This window comes from Balaenoptera musculus, chromosome 10 (assembly GCF_009873245.2).
Source record: "Balaenoptera musculus isolate JJ_BM4_2016_0621 chromosome 10, mBalMus1.pri.v3, whole genome shotgun sequence".
In the NCBI taxonomy this organism is placed as follows: Eukaryota; Metazoa; Chordata; class Mammalia; order Artiodactyla; family Balaenopteridae; genus Balaenoptera; species Balaenoptera musculus.
Genome location: NC_045794.1, coordinates 9,451,229 through 9,470,305, shown reverse-complemented (window position 1 = coordinate 9,470,305; position 19,077 = coordinate 9,451,229). Strand labels below are relative to the sequence as shown.

At 45.4% G+C, this 19,077-nt stretch overlaps 1 protein-coding gene across 4 annotated transcripts in view; it reads right to left on the bottom strand.

Annotated features, from left to right (window-relative positions):
- ETV6 (ETS variant transcription factor 6) overlaps window positions 1-19,077 on the bottom strand; it is a 240,879-nt gene that overhangs the window by 19,126 nt on the left and 202,676 nt on the right. For all 4 annotated transcript variants that reach the window (XM_036866354.1, XM_036866353.1, XM_036866355.1 and 1 more), the window contains 2 exons: window positions 16,285-16,419; window positions 350-895 (listed from right to left, as the gene is read on the bottom strand). In XM_036866354.1, coding sequence (XP_036722249.1) covers window positions 350-895; window positions 16,285-16,419 — 681 coding nt within the window. The remainder of the gene's footprint in view (window positions 1-349; window positions 896-16,284; window positions 16,420-19,077) is intronic.

The following is a 19,077-nucleotide window of genomic DNA, read 5'->3' as shown; positions in this document are numbered from 1 at the left end:
AGACAAAGGTTCTTCGTGCTGTGCCTGCTTGTTAATTAGCCGCTGGAAACGTCGGGACAGGGCCATTAACGCGCTCATAAACCTCTGATTTCAAATGTTTTTTCGCTCAGCCGCAATTCTGATGTGACTCTCCTTGTAAGCTGGACGGAGGACATTTGTTCCTTAACACTTCCGGGGCTCCTACCTCCTCCAGCCCCGTGGCTCATTAACTAGCCCCTTAAGGATTTCGCCTCCCGCAGGCAGAAGCCTGCACTTGGCCTCCCAGAGCCTCGGAGGGCGCCTAATCGGGACAGTGTTTGGTTCCGAGCAAGCCCGAGGCTGGAGTGCCGCCAGGGCGGCGCCCACGTACCTGCTATCCTCCCGATGGGCATGGCGTGCTCCTCGGGCGGGGAGACGGAGACCATGATGTGGTTCATGTACGCCAGGTCTTCCCGATGGGAGAGGTTGATGGGTTTCCCTTCCCGGTGCAGCCCGTCCTCGGAGAGCCGGGACTGCTTGAAATCCACGGAGTGCCGGGGGTTCAGAATCAGAGGGTGCATGATGGGACTGGGCATCAGCTGGATCACCCGCGTGCTCTCCTGCCGGGGGCTGGTGGGCTTCTGGTGGGGCTCGGAGGATGGCGGGCAGTGATTATTCTCCATGGGAGACACTGACAGGGGGTAGGACTCCTGGTGGTTGTTCTCCTGGTGGAGCCTCGGTCCCTGGGCCCTCTCGGCCGGGGAGAGGCGGCGGATCATGTTGTCCAGGGGGGACCGGAGGGGCCGCTGCTCGGGGTCGGGAGAAGGCCGGTGGTTTGTCGTGATGGGTGACCTGGAACGGTGCAACAGTTCAATGGTGGGAGGGTTGTGGTGTACATTCTCCACCGACGGCCTCGGGGTCCTCTGGACACAGTTATCTGTGGAGCAGAGGGAAGGACAATCAGAGACCCTGATGCATGGTCAGGGGAGGGACCTCACTGCGGTCCTAAAGGTGGCAACCGTGGAGAACGTGAGCGTGCCGGAGCGCCCTTCTTCCCGGGATGCAGGGTCTTTTTCTCCGCTTTAAAAAAACTAAAGTGCACGTACTCGAAATTATTTTTCTGCCAATGGACAAGCAAAAAATGTCTACAAACATTCCATTAATCACCTACTAGTGGCTTATAAACACAAGGAAGCCACACGTTCATTCTTTATCTTTTTGTTACCTGACTCTTCGACATGGCTTTTGGGGTCCTTAAGGGTTTTTCTCTAAATGCTTTCATTGACTTTTCATAACCCAACTTTCATATTCTCTACCTCCAGGAGTTGTTGGTACTAATGATAATGATGATGATAATAATAAAGCAATTACTATATATCCTACGTACTGGATTATATTGTTTAAAATTTATAACACGCCTAAGCAGAAGATACTAACTACTATTACTCCTATTTAACAGGAGAGAACATGGAGGCATAAAGAAGTTAAGCAACTTACCCAAGGTCACCCAGCCAGTTAGATTCCAGTAAGATTCTAGAACCTTATGTACCCATTAGAATATCTACTTCTCTGCTATGTAGAAACTAGGGGGGAAAGTCACATCAAAACCTGCTCTAAGCATGCACAGTGGGCCTAATTTACATAATAACAATCTTGTACTTGAGAGAACATTGAGGATCATTTTGTTTCTGAGTGCACAGTCAGACAGAGTTAAGTAAGAAGAAGGAGGGATGGACCCCTGACAATACCTCCACCCCATCCCACCTGAACTTTCAAGCTGGAGACATCTGAGGAAGGACGACATCAGAAGTGTACACAGCTCAGGGACTTCCCTGGTGGCACAGTGGTTAAGAATCGGCCTGCCAATGCAGGGGACATGGGTTCGATCCCTGATCGGGGAAGATCCCACATGCTGCGGAACAACTAAGCCCGTGTGCCACAACTACTGAGCCTGCGCTCTACAGCCCGCAAGCCACAACTACTGAGCCCGTGTGCCACAACTACTGAAGCCTGCACACCTAGAGCCCGTGCTCCGCAACAAGAGAAGCCACCGCAATGAGAAGCACACGTACCGCAATGAAGAGTAGCCCCTGCTCTCTGCAACTACAGAAAGCCTGTGCGAGTCAAAATTAAATAAAATAAATAAATTTATATATAAAAAAAAAGTGTACACAGCTCAGCAGCAGAAGTAGCTCCATGGGCTGGGTTGAGGAAGGGACCAGCATGTACGTGGCCTTAGGAGTCCTGCTAAGGGTTGGAAGAACAAAAATGTGCCTACAAAAATGGAATTTGCATCTTAATGAGGTTTCTCTGGCCACATCTGTTCCCAGAGCTGTCTCACCAAAAGGATGTGCATACTTGTGGGTCCCTGTTCTGGTCAAAGACTTGTCCATGGTTCTAAGTAAAGCAAGTCAAAGATATCTCCTTTATCCATTACGACAACATCTATATGAAGAACATATAAAGGGGATCTGGGAATCTGATAGGGTTAGTACACAGAGACAAACGTGGTGGTTTCTTAAAGTTTTATACAGGGTTAACAGGAAAATGGGGACTCTACTAGATCTCACAAATCATATGAGACAGTGAACAAAAGAAATACTGTTCATGATAATTAAAAGATCATCTGCCTGAAGGCACAGAGCTTATTTTGTAACCACTATGTAACATGCTGCCACGAATTTTAAAGTGCTTAAACATTGGAACACCTATCAGTAGGAGACTGGTTTAACAAATGATGGTATATCTCTAAATGATGGAGGACTACGCAGCTATAAAATGGAATGAGGAATAACTAAATATTTTGCTAAGGACTGGTCTCTAGGCTCTATGGCTAGATGAGCAAAGCAAGGTGAAGTATTTACGGTATGCTACCATTTTTCTCAAAGGAGAAGGGGATTCCAGTTTCAGTAATGGCAGAGTGGCTTGTATCAGACTAACTTTCCTACATATAGCAATGATAGAATCTGGATAAAATATATTTATAAAAGTTATTGAGGGTACGGGAAACTGAAGGGGATTTTACTCTTGCAAGAAAGGAACTGCCCAGAGTAAGATCCAAATTTATACAGCTGTCACTCTGAGGGTCCTTCCCAGTCCATGGAGTGTGAGGCAGCTAGAAAAAGAACAGAAAGTTGCTTGAAATGCCAGGGGGTAGAGTATGAAGCTGCCAGAAGGGCAAAAAAATTGAGAAAACAAATTCCATAAAGGAGGGACCCTCAGAGGGAGTAGCCACTAACTGGCACATAAAATTCCTTCAAATCCTTAACACGTGCTCCTGAACCGCAATGTGCAGGGGGAGCTCCAAGGAGCTCAGTGAAAGGTAACAGCTGTACAGTTCAAAGATACGAGCAGAAATCTCAGCTGCTGGCCATGGTATTGGAGACAGAGTTCAGAGTTGGGGCTCTATCAAGGAAGGCTCTGAAAACACCTCAGGCTGCTTATTACCCCAGAATGGCCACACCTTGGGAGTAAGGACTATGCTCTAGGACAAAGGGATTTGCCTGAGGGCTAAAGGCAAAACTGAAATAAATCTTCCCTAACCAAATATAAGACCAAGCCTCCACAAATTCAGAGTGACTGGCTAGTTATTTAACTGCTTGCTAGCAGAAAAATCAACACTCTTCAGAGGAATATAACATAATCCAGAGTCTCTACAATATGTTATATGTAATATTCAGTGTCCGATAAAGATTTTCTAGACATGTGAAGGAACAGAAAAGTGTGACCCATATTCAAGAGGGATGGCAGTCAATAGAAGTAGACTCTTGAGATAATCTAGATGTTGGAATGAGCAAAACAGAACTTTAAAGTAGCTATTATAAATAAGTTCAAGCACTTAAAGAAAATGATGGTCATAATGAGTGATAAGAGATGGAGATTATCAGAAAAGAAATGGAAATGATCAAAAAGGGTTTTGAACTGAAAGATACAGTACTTGAAATACTGGACTGGAGAGACTTAATAGCAGATGGGAGATAATAGAAGAAAGGGTTAGTAAATTTGAAAACAGATCAATAAAAATTAAAAACCAAGAAATAGATCTTCAGTGACCTGTGGAACAATATTAAATGGTCTAAAAGAAATGTAATTGGAGTTTGAGAAGGTGAAAACTTTTTTTTTTTTTTTTTTTATGGCGGAGGGCTGGTATCCACCCCCCCCACTCTCAACACACATTTTTAAAAACTGAATTATTTTAAAGCAAATTAGAGATTGTGATACCCTATCCTAAGTACTTGTGTGGTCATCTAAGAAAATAAGATGATTTTCCTGCACAGTCACTATAACATTGTAAAAGAGGAGAAAACAGAAAGAATGGGGCCAAAACAAAAAAAGAAAGCGAAGAAATAATGGCCAAATTGTCCTCAAATTTGTTAACAACAACAGCAACAACAATATACAAACTTAAAGATCCAAGAAGCTCGGCAAATTCCAAGCAGGATAAATACAATGAAAGCTACATTCAGGCACAGAGTCGAACTGCTGAAAACCAAGAATAAACAGAAAATTTTGAAAGCAACCAAAAGGGAAAGAAAAGTTACACCACATACAGGGGGAAAGTTATACTAATTATGGCTAACTTCTTTTTTAAACACCTAGAGAGTGTGCAAGCATGTACACAAAAAAGATATGAATGAAGACCTGTACATTGAAAGAGACTTAAGAGACACATCAGCCATTTGTGAAGTAGAGACAGACCCTTGCTTGGATTATGATTCGAACAAACTGAAAACACATTTATGAGGGCTTCCCTGGTGGCGCAGTGGTTAAGAATCTGCCTGCCAATGCAGGGGACACGGGTTCGAGCCCTGGTCCGGGAAGATCCCACATGCCGTGGAGCAACTAAGCCTGTGCACCACAACTACTGAGCCTGCACTCTAGAGCCCATGAGCCACAACTACTGAAGCCCGCACGCCTAGAGCCCATGCTCCGCAACAAGAGAAGCCACCGCAATGAGAAGCCCACACACTGCAACAAAGAGTAGCCCCCACTTGCCACAACTAGAGAAAGTCCACGTGCAGCAACAAAGACCCAACACAGCCATAAATAAATAAATAAATAAATAAATAAATAAATAAAAACAAATTAAAAAAAAAATTATGAGATAGCTGGAAAAATGTAAACAGTAATAAAATATCTGATAATATTGAGGAACTATTAGTTTTCAGGTGATGTGATGGCTCTGTGATTATGATTTTATAATCGGAATTAAAGTGCTTAATCAACCTTGCAAAGATACAGGTTGGGATGACAAGTCAACGTTCTCACTTTAACCTCAATGCAAATAATGCTTACAGGATACTGAGTAGGCCCATGGGGTTAACTTTAATGGCCGAAATTATTAGTATGATAGAAATGATCTACAATCTTCTGGGGATGAGGCAAGTTTTCTTTTCATAGCTAATACAGATCTCAATTCTGCTATCCACAAAAATGAATTTATCTTTTGTCCATGGTTCACTTTTTATGTCACAGAACATGATCATTGTAAGTGATATTTAAGACAGTTGCATTCTGAAGTTTCACTTATTTTCTTCTAAATGCCATTTACAGAATGCCTCCCTTTCCTTAAAAGCTTATTAAGGATTAAAAATACTTCAGGATGATGAAGACCATGTACTGAGAAATCCTATTTCCTGAATCCATTTCCCGTCTTACAAACTTTAAAACAGACACAGGCGTTGGCCAGTAGCCTGGTTACCTGCAGGTTTTCTTTGATGTCCTGGGCGTCAAGGCTCAGTGGATGGGTGTGCACTCAGGGCAAGCCTTAGGAAGTCTGGGAGAACTATGAGAGGAAGAACTTCTGTGCCAAGGGTAAAAGAGGAACTGATGTAATGTCCTGGAGAGATTTCACTCTCTGTTCCTGCCCAGATTTGGGGAACAATGAAGGAGGGAGACAGTGCTCTGGATAATCCAACTCAGATTTTACTTTTGACTCCGGATCTGGGCAGGAACAGGACTTGGATGGGCTTGATTTATTTATTTCTCTGCAGACACCACTGAAGGAGGAAGTACTTGATGAAGTTGATAACGTTAATGGTGGAGAACTGGAACTGAGGGTATTTAATTCCAGGCTCCTGGTGGTCTGGGCACACCACTGTCAAGGCTGAAAGGTCTGCAACACGCCCTTCCAAGCTTTGTTTCAGTTTGCGAAGCATGTGCCCACGTATGGAGTGGGCTCTGACGTTGCTACCCTGCTGCCTGCTGCCTCTGTTATTATAAGTTGGCAGCAGGGTATGGAAACTTATGAGACCAGAGCCGGCAGGCAGAGAAGCTCCGGACACAGGAAATGCACTAAGCGGACAGTGGGTGCATTAAATCCCCCAGATGTAGGAGTCTTCTGTCTAAAACAAGAAGATGTTTTTTTGGTCTGGCCTTGATGTCTGGGTTTGTTCTTGGTGAACTGCCCAGCTGGAAAACTGGGAAATTATCCACATTGCCCTTGGTCTGAAGGTCTTGCTATGGGAGGGAAACGCACAAGGAAGAGAGAGGAAAAGCCCCATGTAATTGGTCAGTGTGGGCTTAGAAGGAGGGGGGGCGGGGAAGGTACCCAGGAGTGGTAGGGACCTCATTCTGGTTGAAAGTACTTTCTGATCCCAAACCTTTCTCTTTGTAGATCTCCTTTAGACACAAATCATCCCTTCTTCTCACTACCAAACAGCCCCCAATAAATTAGGACTTTAAATGTGATGATCACAAAAGAAGGTCTGATTTCTTTTCTCATCCTCTTTCCTTTTACTTATTAGGAAAGTTTCTCTATTTAGAATTCAACCCAATTTAATCACGTTATATAATGAATAACTAGTAGACCTAAAAAACAAAGCAAAACTCTGCCTTTGGTTAAAGTCTTGGTTTTTGACTAGGAAATTTCCAGGGTAGAGCAAAGGCTAAGATCAAGTTTACGTCTCACACACCAGGATCACACTTCCCCATCATGCGTCCCCTAAGGCCACAGATGATAATAAGAGATGGAGATGCAATTCAACAGGCCCAGCAGATAACTCTCACTCATCATCCTCAGTACACTGTGATCCACATTTTTCCCCATGAAAACACCATTTCCCAGCACAATTTTGTAAAAGATTAGTAGGAACCACGAATGATATAAAGATCTATACAAAAATTAAAGGCTCTAGATCTTGAGATGGAATTCAAAATAGATTTCATATACATACTCAGGTTCTGTCACTCCCTGTTACGAGTTGACTTGTGTGCCCCCCCACCCCAAAATTCATGTGTTGAAGTCCCAACCCCCAGTACCTCAGAATATGATCTTATTTGGGAAAAGGGTCATTGCAGATGTAATTAGGTAAGGTAAGGTCATACTGGAGTAGCATGGGCCTCTATTCCAATATGACTGGTGCCCTTGTGAACAGGGGAATTTGGACACACAGACATGCACACGCTGCACAACTGGAGAGGAGTGTTTTGTCACACAGTCATTACAATATGAATTGAAGCAAAGAACTTTCAGCGATGCCAACCACATGTGAAGTAGCGTCTCAGATGCAGAATAGGCAGAGTAAGGAAACGCGGTCCTTGCTCTCAACGGTACCATAGTCTAATGGAGAAGGCAGACATATCAAAAAACGACAAAAGGCTATAGGTGCTGAATTAAGAGTCAAGGCATGCAGGGGTAGGCCACGCAAGATCTACAAGCCGAGGATCTCCAAAGATTGCCAGCAAACCACCAGAAGCTGGGAGAGAAACCTAGCACAGATTTTCCCTCACAGCCTCAGAAGGAACCCATCCTGCCCAGACCTTGATCTTGGACTTCCAGCCTCCAGAACTGTGAGGCAATACATTTCTGTTGTTTACGCCACCCAGTGGGTGGCAGCCCTAGAAAACTATCCCTACTACCGCCTTTCCAAGAGGTTCAGCCAAGACTTTCAGTCAAGACTTTCCACTGACCCTTTGCCTGCCCATTTCAGTGTTGCCATCTCACTCAACTCCCTTGTCACATTCAGCTGTCACTGAATTCCCTTGCAGGGCCTGAGAAGAAAACTGCCCTAGCTTGGAGTGTAGGACTCACAGACGTCTGAGGTCATACACAATAAATCCTAAGGAAGCATCTAGAATTTTATAAGCATTTGGGTGAGAGGGGCTGAAAGAAACACAACAGGTGACTTTCGGGACTGTGAGGCTTAATCTTCATCACTGTGGGCGGGACAGCCTCCAACAGGCCGCCTCTGCCGGTGGTTTAGCGCAGACGGTGTGGGCGAGTCTACACCAGCCGTGGACGAGGCTTTGTGCTCCCGGCCGGACGCTGGCTCTGCTCTTCCCAGGTGGTGTAGAGGGGTCTCCCTCAGTCTCAGGAAAGGCCCACAAAAGAAGTGAATGGAGAAATCAAGGGATGAAGTTGCAGATGAGCCAATTTGCCCTTTGGAGGTAAACGCTGTGAATCATTTATAGGGAGGGGGCCAGGGTGGCACAAAGGTCAGGCAGAGGAAGGCAGGAGAGGGGAAAGAGTGGAGGGCTTCCTTCTCTGGAGTTGAACCCACCACTCCCAGCCCTCTTATCTCAAAGGAATCAGGTGGCATTTCCTGAGGGCTAAGAGGAAATCTCTTGAAGACCTCCTGGTTACCTTGGGAGAATTATTCATGTCTACTAGGGACCTCTTGCCCCTAAAACTTTTAGCTCAATGGAGCAAGCTAGCCCCTGGTCTAAGGGCAGCCTCCACACCCCCGGAGGAAGCCAGAGGAGGCCAGGAAGGTGCACGGGTCCCCCCAGAAGGAGGCTGATGACCCGGATGAAAAGTGGCTCCGTGCGCCACCCCGGGCCTCCGTGCGCTCCCATCACAACCACACGCTCCACCGGGGACCAGGTCAGAGGGTGAAAGGTCATGCTGCCCTAGACCACGACATACAGGAGGCAAAGCAGGAAGAGGAGGCCCTGGAGAGGAGAGGAGGGTAAAGGAGAGGGGAACGAGGCCGAGTGCGGGGGAAAGTGTCAGCTGGTGCTCGGGGGCTCTGACACTGGGGACAACAGGAAGTTCTGGTGGGACCTCGTTACCTCCTGCCAGATTCAAGAGTCACAGGGATGAAAGGGGCACAAGAAAGGTTAATCTTAGAGTTCTGAAGGGTGAGAGGAGATGGCCAGGTAAATAGAAAGGTTCCAAAGGGCTGCGGGGGACCTATCACGTGCCAGGTACTGCAGGTAACACAACGTGTAGGCACTGCTTAGTTGTCAAACAGGCTGTATCCTGAATTAAGGTTTGCCCTTTAAGTGTATTTTCCCATAGCAATCATGCAACAGATGGTGCCCCGTTAACCCATGAAGAAGTCCTAGGATAATGGCATGGGTGGACAACAGGCCTTTCCTATGTCCGGATGCAGAAACCTGGTGTTTGCACAAAGCACATGCCATTGCAGTAACGGGACTGCTTAAGAAAATTGGAATTGGAATAGCACAGGGAACTATATTCAATATTTTGTAATAACCTATATGGGAAAAGAATCTGAAAAAGAATATATATGTGTGTGTATTGATATATAACTGAATCACTTTGCTGTACACCTGAAGCTAACACAATATTGTATATCAACTATACTTCAATAAAAAAATAATTGAAAAACAGAAAATTAGAATTGGAGGTAAGAAAAAACATTGCACAACAATGTGAATATACCTAACACTACTGAATTGTACACCTACAAATGGTCAAGATGATAAATGTTATGTGTATTTTATCACAATTCAGCTTTTTTTAAGTTTAAAGAAAAGAAGAAAAAACCTGAACCACATAGTGCTAAGAAACAGCAAATAGTAATAATGAATAGCATTTATCAAGCGCTTGCTATGTGACAGACGCTGCTCTGAGGGCATTTCCCATATGAACTTGACCCTTTCTTACATCAATCGTATTCGATAGGTACTGCTCTTCTCCTTCTTTTACAGATGAAAACAGAGACACAAGGAAGCTAAGGAACTTGCCTCAGGTCACACAGCTGGTGAACCGGGAGCTGGAATTTGAACCCAGGTGGTCTGGATCTACACACACGCACCATCACGCTCTCTGGCTCTACCACGTGCTACACGGTTAACATGTATAACAAAGATGTCAAACCCGGGCCAATGGCCTCCTTGACACTTCAGTCATGAACACGATTCCAGCAAGACTAGAAAATCGGGGTGGTTTTTACAACAATGGGTAATAGGATGTGGCCCGAACAGCTGGAAGCCTCATCTACCCTGGTGCCTGCTCGGCAGCTGTCCTGGGGGGCCGGCTCTCAAGGAGCCGCCGCATGAGGGGCTGGTCCAGGGGTACAAGAGCCAGGGCTTCTGTTCTCAGAGGCCACTGCCTGACTCAGAACCCACATTTCTCCCAGGCCGGGAGATTTCTGTCCTGCTAATAAGTCCATTCATCCTGGGGCAGTCAACGATCCAAACAGGTGAATTCAGTCCAATTTAGTATGAGTTTTTAATATCATTAACTGAAGACATACACTGGGGTCTCAAAAGTTACCTCTGACATTTTTTGGTTTTCATTTGACAGTTTCAAGTACAGATGGTCCCCGACTTATGATGGTTCGACTTAGCGATTTTTCGACTTTACAGTGGTGGCAAAGTGATACGCGTTAGGTAGAAACGGTACTTCAGATTTTGAATTTCGATCTCTTTCTGGAGCTAGTGATATGCAGGACGGTACTCCTCGTGACGCTGGGCAGCGGCAGTGAGTACAGCTCCCAGTCTGCCACGCGATCACGAGGGTGAACAACGGGTACCATCCTGTACCCAGACAACCATTCTGTCTTTCACTTGCCGTACAGTGTTCAATAAATTACATGAGATAGTCAACACTTAATTATAAAATCGGCTTTGCGTTAGATGATTTTGCCCAACTGCAGGCTAATGTAAGTGTTCTGAGCATGTTTAAGGTAGGTAGGCTAAGCTGTGCTGTTTGGTAGGTTAGGGGTATTAAATGCATTTTCAACTTAGGATATTTTCAACTTAAGATGGGTTTATCTGGCTGTATCCCCATCCTAAGTCTGGGGAGATCTGTACTATGAAGCAGAAACATTACAAGCAGGAGTGCGGGGACCTGCCAGTATATCGTACCCTAGTACAATATACAGTATATTGGACCTGTCTCGCATCCTAATCTCCATGGTTCTTCTACTCATCGTTTAATCATTTGCCCTATTTTCAGGGCGCTTGCAAACACACAAAATTAATAAAAAACGTTATTTCGGTCAGCTCATTCATGCTGCAGTGGAATGAACACCGGCATTGGAACCACGTGGACCTGGGGTTAGGTCTTAGCTTTGCCACTACATAGTTATGTGATTTGGAGGCAGGGTACTTTACTGCTCTTAGCCTCAATTTCCTCATCTACAAAGTGGAAATAATATTACCTTCTTTATGGGGTGGTTGTGAAGATTAAATGATTTAAACATGTAAAAGCTTAGAACAGGGCCTGGCACACGACGAGGACCCCATAAAGGACCCCTTCGCTCTTATTTTGTTATTATGAGGTAGATTCATGTACCTCACCTTGTTGAATTATCTCATTAAAATTGTATAAGATTTCCTTCCTCCAAAGCAGTCTCTGGCACTTGGATTTGGTGGGCAGGGGGAGGGAGAAGGGGAAATATTTCCCCCAGTAAAGCAATCATATAAATAAAATTCCTGTGGGCCATCCCAGAATACAGGCCACCCTCCATGAAGAAATGATTTCCCTCTACTATCTGGGCCATGACCACGTGCTAGTTGTAAGGAGAACTGAGAACGACAGCATTTCGACACCTGAAATTTCTCGTCCTCACTTGCAATTTCCATATCCACCTGGTGACAGAGAGCTGCCCCAGAGCAGAACTTTCACCTTAGAACTGTGTCTACTGCTACAGAAACAATCATAGCACAGCATGTGGGAACAGTTTCAAATTCAAGTGATTAAAAATCACCTCCCAATTCCCTGGTGGTCCAGTGGTTAGGACTCGGCGCTTTCACTGCTGGGGCCCGGGTTCGATCCCTGGTCAGGGAACTAAGATCCTGCAAGCCACGTGGCATGGCCAAAAAAAAAAAAAAAAAAAAAAATCACCTCCCAGTCTCTTAGATGGGGGCATAAAAGAGGGTGGACTGAAGGGTCGAAATTATAGGCGGGTCCCCCAAAGAGATCATGGGATGAGGACATTTGAGAAACACAGATCCTGTTCCTCCTCCCTGGAGACTTGTGCATGTCCAGTCCGACAGGGGTGACTCTGCAAAGCTGACCCCATTCGGAGACCAGCCTAGACTAGAAGAATATTTTAATTGCTCAATGAACTTTTAGGGAATCACTCATTCAAGCAGTTCTAACACCAAAGGACCGGTGGCAATCGAATATATACTTTGGCACCAAGCTTTTCTTCTTAAATATTCCATGGGGGCCAAAAGTCATTGACTTTGGAACCTAAAGTATCAAAAGAAGTTCATATCACAACTGCGTGTGACAAAATAAATTTATTTTATAACCATCTGCTGGTCTGAAATTTCTAAAGATGTTTCGCCTCCTGGTTTTGGTGAAAGAAGTAGTCTCCTTCCTACATAGCTATCTACGTTATACCTAACTAATTCATAACATGCAGACAAGATGGGTAATCAATAATCAAAGAAAAGGAATCTATTTAAAATGAGATTTTCACTGTGAAACAAGTGAATGATGCTACTCTTGGTTTGACTACTAAGAGGGGTAACGTTATCAGCAGTTCTTGATAAGGTGAGATCAACGAGAAGAGATGTTCAGCTTTTCTGAGCATCACCAGACAGGACACTGCTGTACTTTTGTGGATTTTAGTTGCCTACGACCCTGAAAGTAGAGAATGTGTCTTATTCATCTTCATATCACCCAGGGAGACTCAGTCCTTAGGATTTAAGAGCTCCAAGATCTGATACCATTTGGTGGTATTTCCTGTCTTATAACTGGGGTTACTAAGGCCCAGAGAAATGAGAAACTGAGCCCTTATGACTGTTCTGGCAGAAGAGAGGATTAGAACTTGGTTTCCTGATGTCCAGATCCCACTCTTTAAGACATTTAATCTAAGCTGACCATGTGTCCCCGTTTGTCAGGGACGGTCCTGGTTGATGCCTATTGTCCTAGCTCACTTACTAGAGTCCCATTTCACTAGCATAAGTGTCTGGGTATGGATGAAAAGTTATAGGGTTATTGTAATTATATAATATTGCCTTCCCCTCCCATAACTAAGTAAGGGAAGAGTAGAAATACTGGTTCTCCTAGACCTAGGTGGTAATCTGAGTACTGCTTCACCCAAGGCACGACACACTTTTAGAGATAATGAATGTTTACAAAATAAAGGGTTTGAATTAGTATGATCACCCTTCTCTCCCATCAGAGCCTGGAAGGGAGCCTCTGAGCTAACAATGACCTCCAAGCTTCTGGCACTGCCACGTGGCTGCCAGTACGGAAGGTGAGGTTTCAATGTAATGCACTCATAGGGGATATTTGCAGGCAACTGTTGCTGGATTACACAAGATATGTTTGTCCTGTGATATAAATTCCCATTGTGAAATTATGAATGTCTGAATTGGTCAAGTTGGTGGCAGTGATGAGGTGAAGTCACAGGGCGCTGAATGAAGCTTTGTGTTTGTACGTCACTCTGCACGCCTCCCTGTGCCAGCCTGTTGAGGGGCTGAGTGGGCCCTCTCTGGAATGGCCCATTCTCCTTCCATTCTGAGCTCTGGGCCGAGTCAAGAGCGATATACTCTTACATTGTACTGTATCCCCAGTTAGGTAGCATAAATCACTGGGGATGTAATACTGGATGTTTATGATTTCACTTAACAAACTTTTTTTTCTTTCCCCCAGGATCAGAGCTCTCTGTATATTAACAAATGCCCATATTAATGTGTTACCATTCACGATATAACCGTATTGATCCTAGAGATAATTCATGTTAAGCTGTAAATATATTCTTCTTGATGGAGGAGAAGGGAAAGGTGGTTGGAGGTGGGGACCTCCTACTGACCCATCCACCTCTCTAGTTGGTCCCTTAGTCACCAAAGGCACCCATCTATCTGGAGGTCTGGGGGCCAGCAGCCTCTTCATATCACCTCCGTGCCCGGCACAGCTCTTCTCACGTGATCCCACCTGATAAAGACCCACGCTCCCTTCTGTGTGCCCACCTGCTCACGCGAGAGCAGGCAGAGGAGCAAGGGCGCATAGCAGGATGGTGCTTTCTGGCTGACAGCTTGAAGGGACCGTCTCTGAGAACGTGCTACTTTTAAGAGCAGGTCTGAAGCAGAGCTACCTGATCCACAGGGTGATGCAGCCCTTGACCTTGGCCTCATTCGCTCCATCCTTTTACCTACTGAGCTCACCATGGCCAACAACACTGCACTTGAGAGCGCAGCTCTTTAGGGGGTTTGTGGTGGCGCGTGCATATTTTCTCGGTGGGAGGGGTCTCTGAGAGCGGCCTGCGTTTTCTGCTGAGTCGCTCCGGCCCACGAGGACAACAACAGACACACCTACTTAGGAGTCAGATCAGGCCAAGGGGCGAGAAGGAAGGAGTTGTCATGAGATGAGACCATCAGCCTCCCATCACAGCTGAGGATAAACGGGGAGATAGAAATTCCAAATGGGATTTTTTTTTTTTTTTAAATAATGAGAAAAAGAGAGAGGGTGAAAAACAAAACAAAACAAAACAGTCCATCACACACATTTTGTATGTGAAGAGGCAGGCTAGGCAATCTAATTCCTGCCCTAATCCTAAAGCTTCAGTAAACCCACCTCCTCTTCTCTGGAGTAGCTGTTGGCTATTACGCAAATAGGAAACGCACAGGGCAGGAAGGCTTAAAGAACGGAGAAACCGAACTGGGGTGGGGGGCAGCTGCTAAATTCAGCAGAGGTAAAGCTAGAGGAAGACGGGATGAGAGGCACAGGTGGGGAGACTGCAAGAAGCGCTCACTTACTCTCCATCACGGAGGCAAGGGGACCTGCTGTGAGATGCTGGGCACCGGGAGGAGATGCCCGTCGTCAGGTACCTGAAGCCAGGCTCTGTTCTGTGATGTGTTGATTAGGGAAACACATAACGTCTCATTTTAAAATCTGCCAACAACAAAACAAAAATAGTCCTGCTCTGGGGGACGTTCAATCAGTTGAAGGAAATGCCCCTGAAAAAACCCCCAGGAGTGTAGGCCCCTCATAATCTGGTCTGAAGGACAAGTTTAAAAGAATTACGTTGTGTCCCCAGTCTGGGCAGGGGGACGTGGACGAAATGCTCCCCAGAGGCACGGTGCATCGCTGTTCAACAGAACAGGGAGCAAAGTCAGATTCTTATACCCTATTTCTGTACCCAAACACCCGCTGTGGAACTCTGCCCGGGGCCACAATTCGATTCTGGTCTTCTGTTGTGCTTTCTACCACCGCTTTGATTAGGACCACTGTAACTCACCAGAGTGCTTGGCACACCTGAACTAAGCACTCACAGTGAGCACATTGCAAGACACTGCCTCCGGTGCACGAATACTAGACCTCCTTGGTGCCCCGCAGAGTTCACAGGGTTTGGGTCTCTTTTCTTCCTCCAGCTTCGGTTACCCTCTGCTCAAAAATCTTCACTCCCCACTGTTTTCCTCCACAGCCTGGAAATCAAAGTCCTCCACGTCCTGATTCTAATCTTACCTCCTTGGACTAGTTCTGCAACAGCAAAATGTGGATCATTGTTTGGTTTTGAATTTTTGGTTGCACCCCATGGCATGTGGGACCTTAGTTCCCCAACCAGGGCTCGAACCCACGCCCCCTGCATTGGAAGGTGGAGTCTTAACCACTGGACCGCCGGGGAAGTCCCTGTTGATCACTGTTGAAGTAGGGGGAGGGGATGGATCACAGGGCTTTAGTTAGTTTATTCTATTTGGGGTCTGTTTGAAATTTTTCATAATCAAAGGTAGGGGGAAAAGAAAGGTAAGCTCTATAACCCAAGTCATGGGTTACTCTCTATTCCAAGGACTCCCTCCATCCTGGGTCCTCCTGGGACGTTCTCCACTTCATTCCTGCTTATCAGACCTTCACAGAACCCTACAGACCCACATCCTTCCTGAAGCTGAGCCTGCTGCCTGTACTGGCTGTAATCTCCCCTTTCACTGTCTCTTTACAGTTATAATTACTCTTTGATACTTACACGTGTATCTATCCCATTTCCTCTCCTAGATTGTGAGTGGCACGATCTTATTCATCTCAGCATTTCCCCCAGGGTCTCAAACAAAATCAGTACCCAACAAATGCTTGTTGAATGAAAAATGAATCACATGAATAAGAACGACTTATCAAAGGAACAGTGGAACCTCTGGGATTTGGCTATGTCTCAGGCAAGGAGAGAGAAGCCTCCTGGGTACCTTCTTCGTGGTTCTGATGCAGGATGACTTCCGGCTGCGTGTGTATCGAGTTTCCGGGGTGGAAGAACGGTGAGAAAAGAATCCGAGGTTTCCTCTGCTTCAGAATATGCTGAAGGAGTTCATAGAGCACATCACCTGGATAGAAAAAGGAAAGAAAAATAGGGAAATGGGAGTGTTTTGTTCAACAACTATTTGCTGAGCTTTGACTTTGCGCCTGGCACTGTCCTAAGGACACAGTGGTGAGGAAGACAGGTCTGCCACCTATCCACGTGGAGCTTATAGGGGACAGGATGTGGCACTGAAACTCAGGTCAGAGCCATGCAGGTTTTTTTGAACTTTTTTGAACATGAAAGTCATATACAAAAAAAAGTATAAAAAATGCAAGAAGATAGAAAGAAACAAAACTCACCTATAATCCTATCCCTAAGAGACACAAGCCTGTTAATACTATCTACGGTATTATATGGTTATAGAATTAGAATCAGGCTTATCATAGTTTAGTATCTCTTTTTCCCTCCACATTATTTAACTGCTTTAGTAGCTGCATTATAACAGCCTGTCACAGGGATGTACCAGACTTTATTAGAAACTTAAATTGTCCCAATTTATTGCTACTATTTTTATAAAAAACATCCTTTTCACATCTGTCTTTATTTGCATTTCAGATTATTCAAAGAAGAATTACAAAGTCATTAAGGATGAAAAGTTTTAATGTTTCAATGACAACTCATGGATTCTTCATAGAAATCTTTCCAATAGAGAAAAACATGCCTTTCTGATCTACCCCAATCCCAGGCAGGAAAAGAATAAACGTGAAAAAGAAATTCACAAGTCCGGTCAGAGGTGCTAACTATTAAAGATACCCTATAAGGAACTGGCATGTTCTGGGATGCTTCCCTCTAAAAATACACACAGGCATTGCTCCAAGGTTCCACAATCTCTAGAAAATCATCTTTAGATGTCAGCACCTCGCAGAGGATGGTAGGGGCTGGTCTGAACTGGGGGCCTTCTGTTCTATTTGGTATTTGAAGTGTCCACTGAGTTGTTAATTAGCAAAAAAAAGCTGTCATGGTCTTGTCCCTCCCCTGTGACTTAGATCCAAGTTAAAAAATGCAGGTGGGCGCCTCAAAACCCCTTAGGGGTGGGTGATTAATCTTTAAAATACCACAGGCTTTTCTAACTGTCCCCCACGCCCTTCCACATACAGATATGCAGTCAACAATTGTACCAAAGAGTGGGCTTTTGTCTCTAATTTTAGCCACTTTTAACAGATACTTTAATTAACAACTTAATTTAACTGTATATTTTGGGCTATTGCTAAATTATTTTTTTTTCCTCTTCAACTCAGCCTGGATCTGAGAAACACTCCAAATGAATTCCTTTGTTTCTGCAAACTTCTGCACCTTTTCTATTGGTACCAAATAAAGTTCCACGATACCCCGTCCTAAGTGATTCCTGAGATGCCCTGGTGTCTTTCCTTTGATTCTGTTCCTTCCTCTACCTTTGAATTTTGGTCATTATTAATATAACTTACTGCCACTGTTTACTACTGTGATCAAATAGAGCAAAAGACTTCTGAGAACTGAAGACCCCATGTCACTTGGGTATCTCCTTTTAGTGAAACGGGCGGGGAGCCTCAGAGGTGCTCTGAACCAGACTTAAAAACGTCCTGTATAAGGCAGAGCCGTGACACATGACTGCCTGTGGAGCTGGGAAGGCTTTGGAGCTCATCTGATTCAGATCCAGTAGTCATGGTGACGCTGTCTCTGACAAGACGAGGATACAGAGCCTGAAATACAGTCCTATTTTAATGATTCATATTTTAATCGCTTACAAAAATAAGTCCCTAATCAACATTTTGTGTCTTGGTTTAGTGTAAATGTCTTCCTGAACTTTTCCGAATTTACACGGCCTCACAACGCTGGGTTCTATCCTGTGGGTTTGAGCAAATGCCTTATACCGGTAGTAGCTGAAGAGGAAAATGAAAACACTGGAAAAAAAATGTGTTCCTGATGATACTAACAAAAAATGGTCAGTTATTAGCGTACCCACTTTGGAAGGGGAGGCCAGGAAATACAGACGTAGCGTGTGTGCGGGTGTTGGACTCTGCTGGTTTGGACGCGGGCTGGTGTGAGGGGAGGGCCCCGGCAGCCAGGGCTGGAGCGCCAGCTCCTCTGCATCAGGCGACCTTGAGCAGGTCCCTGAACTTCTCTGCGAAATGCAAACACCTCCCTCAGAAGAGGATGTCGTGAAGCAGGGCCTGGTGCACGTCACACGTGGTCCCTCCCTGGAGGTCACTCGGGGGGCTGGAGGAGCTCTGGGTATGGTGGCTGGAGAGCCGGCAGGTCACTTTCTTTTCCGTTTCCATTTCTCTACGTGCACAGAGAAAGCGAGGCGACAAAGTGGATGCCCTCTGCCTTCTCCAGGCCTCAGCTCCTCACCTGAAAAATGGCGGTATCAGCAGTATCTACCTCCCAGGGTGCCTGTGCAGACCGGAGGAGGTAAGCGTGTGATAAGCTCATCACAGCATCGGGCAGTGAGAACTCAGCAAACACCAGCTGTTGTGTGACCACCGCTGTTCCTGCTATTATTATGGACATCATTCAAGTGGTTTAGGACAGACCTGTAGACCCCGAGGGAGGTGTCAGGAGAACAAAGGAAGAGTGTCTGGGTCACGGTCAGTGTTACGTTCCCCCTTCAGCAAGGGCACGGTGAAGTGAGCCCATTCCCCCTCTGGGCTAAGCCTGCAGCGGGGCTGATGTGTGCTCTGCCCCATACGCGCCCAGGCCTTCT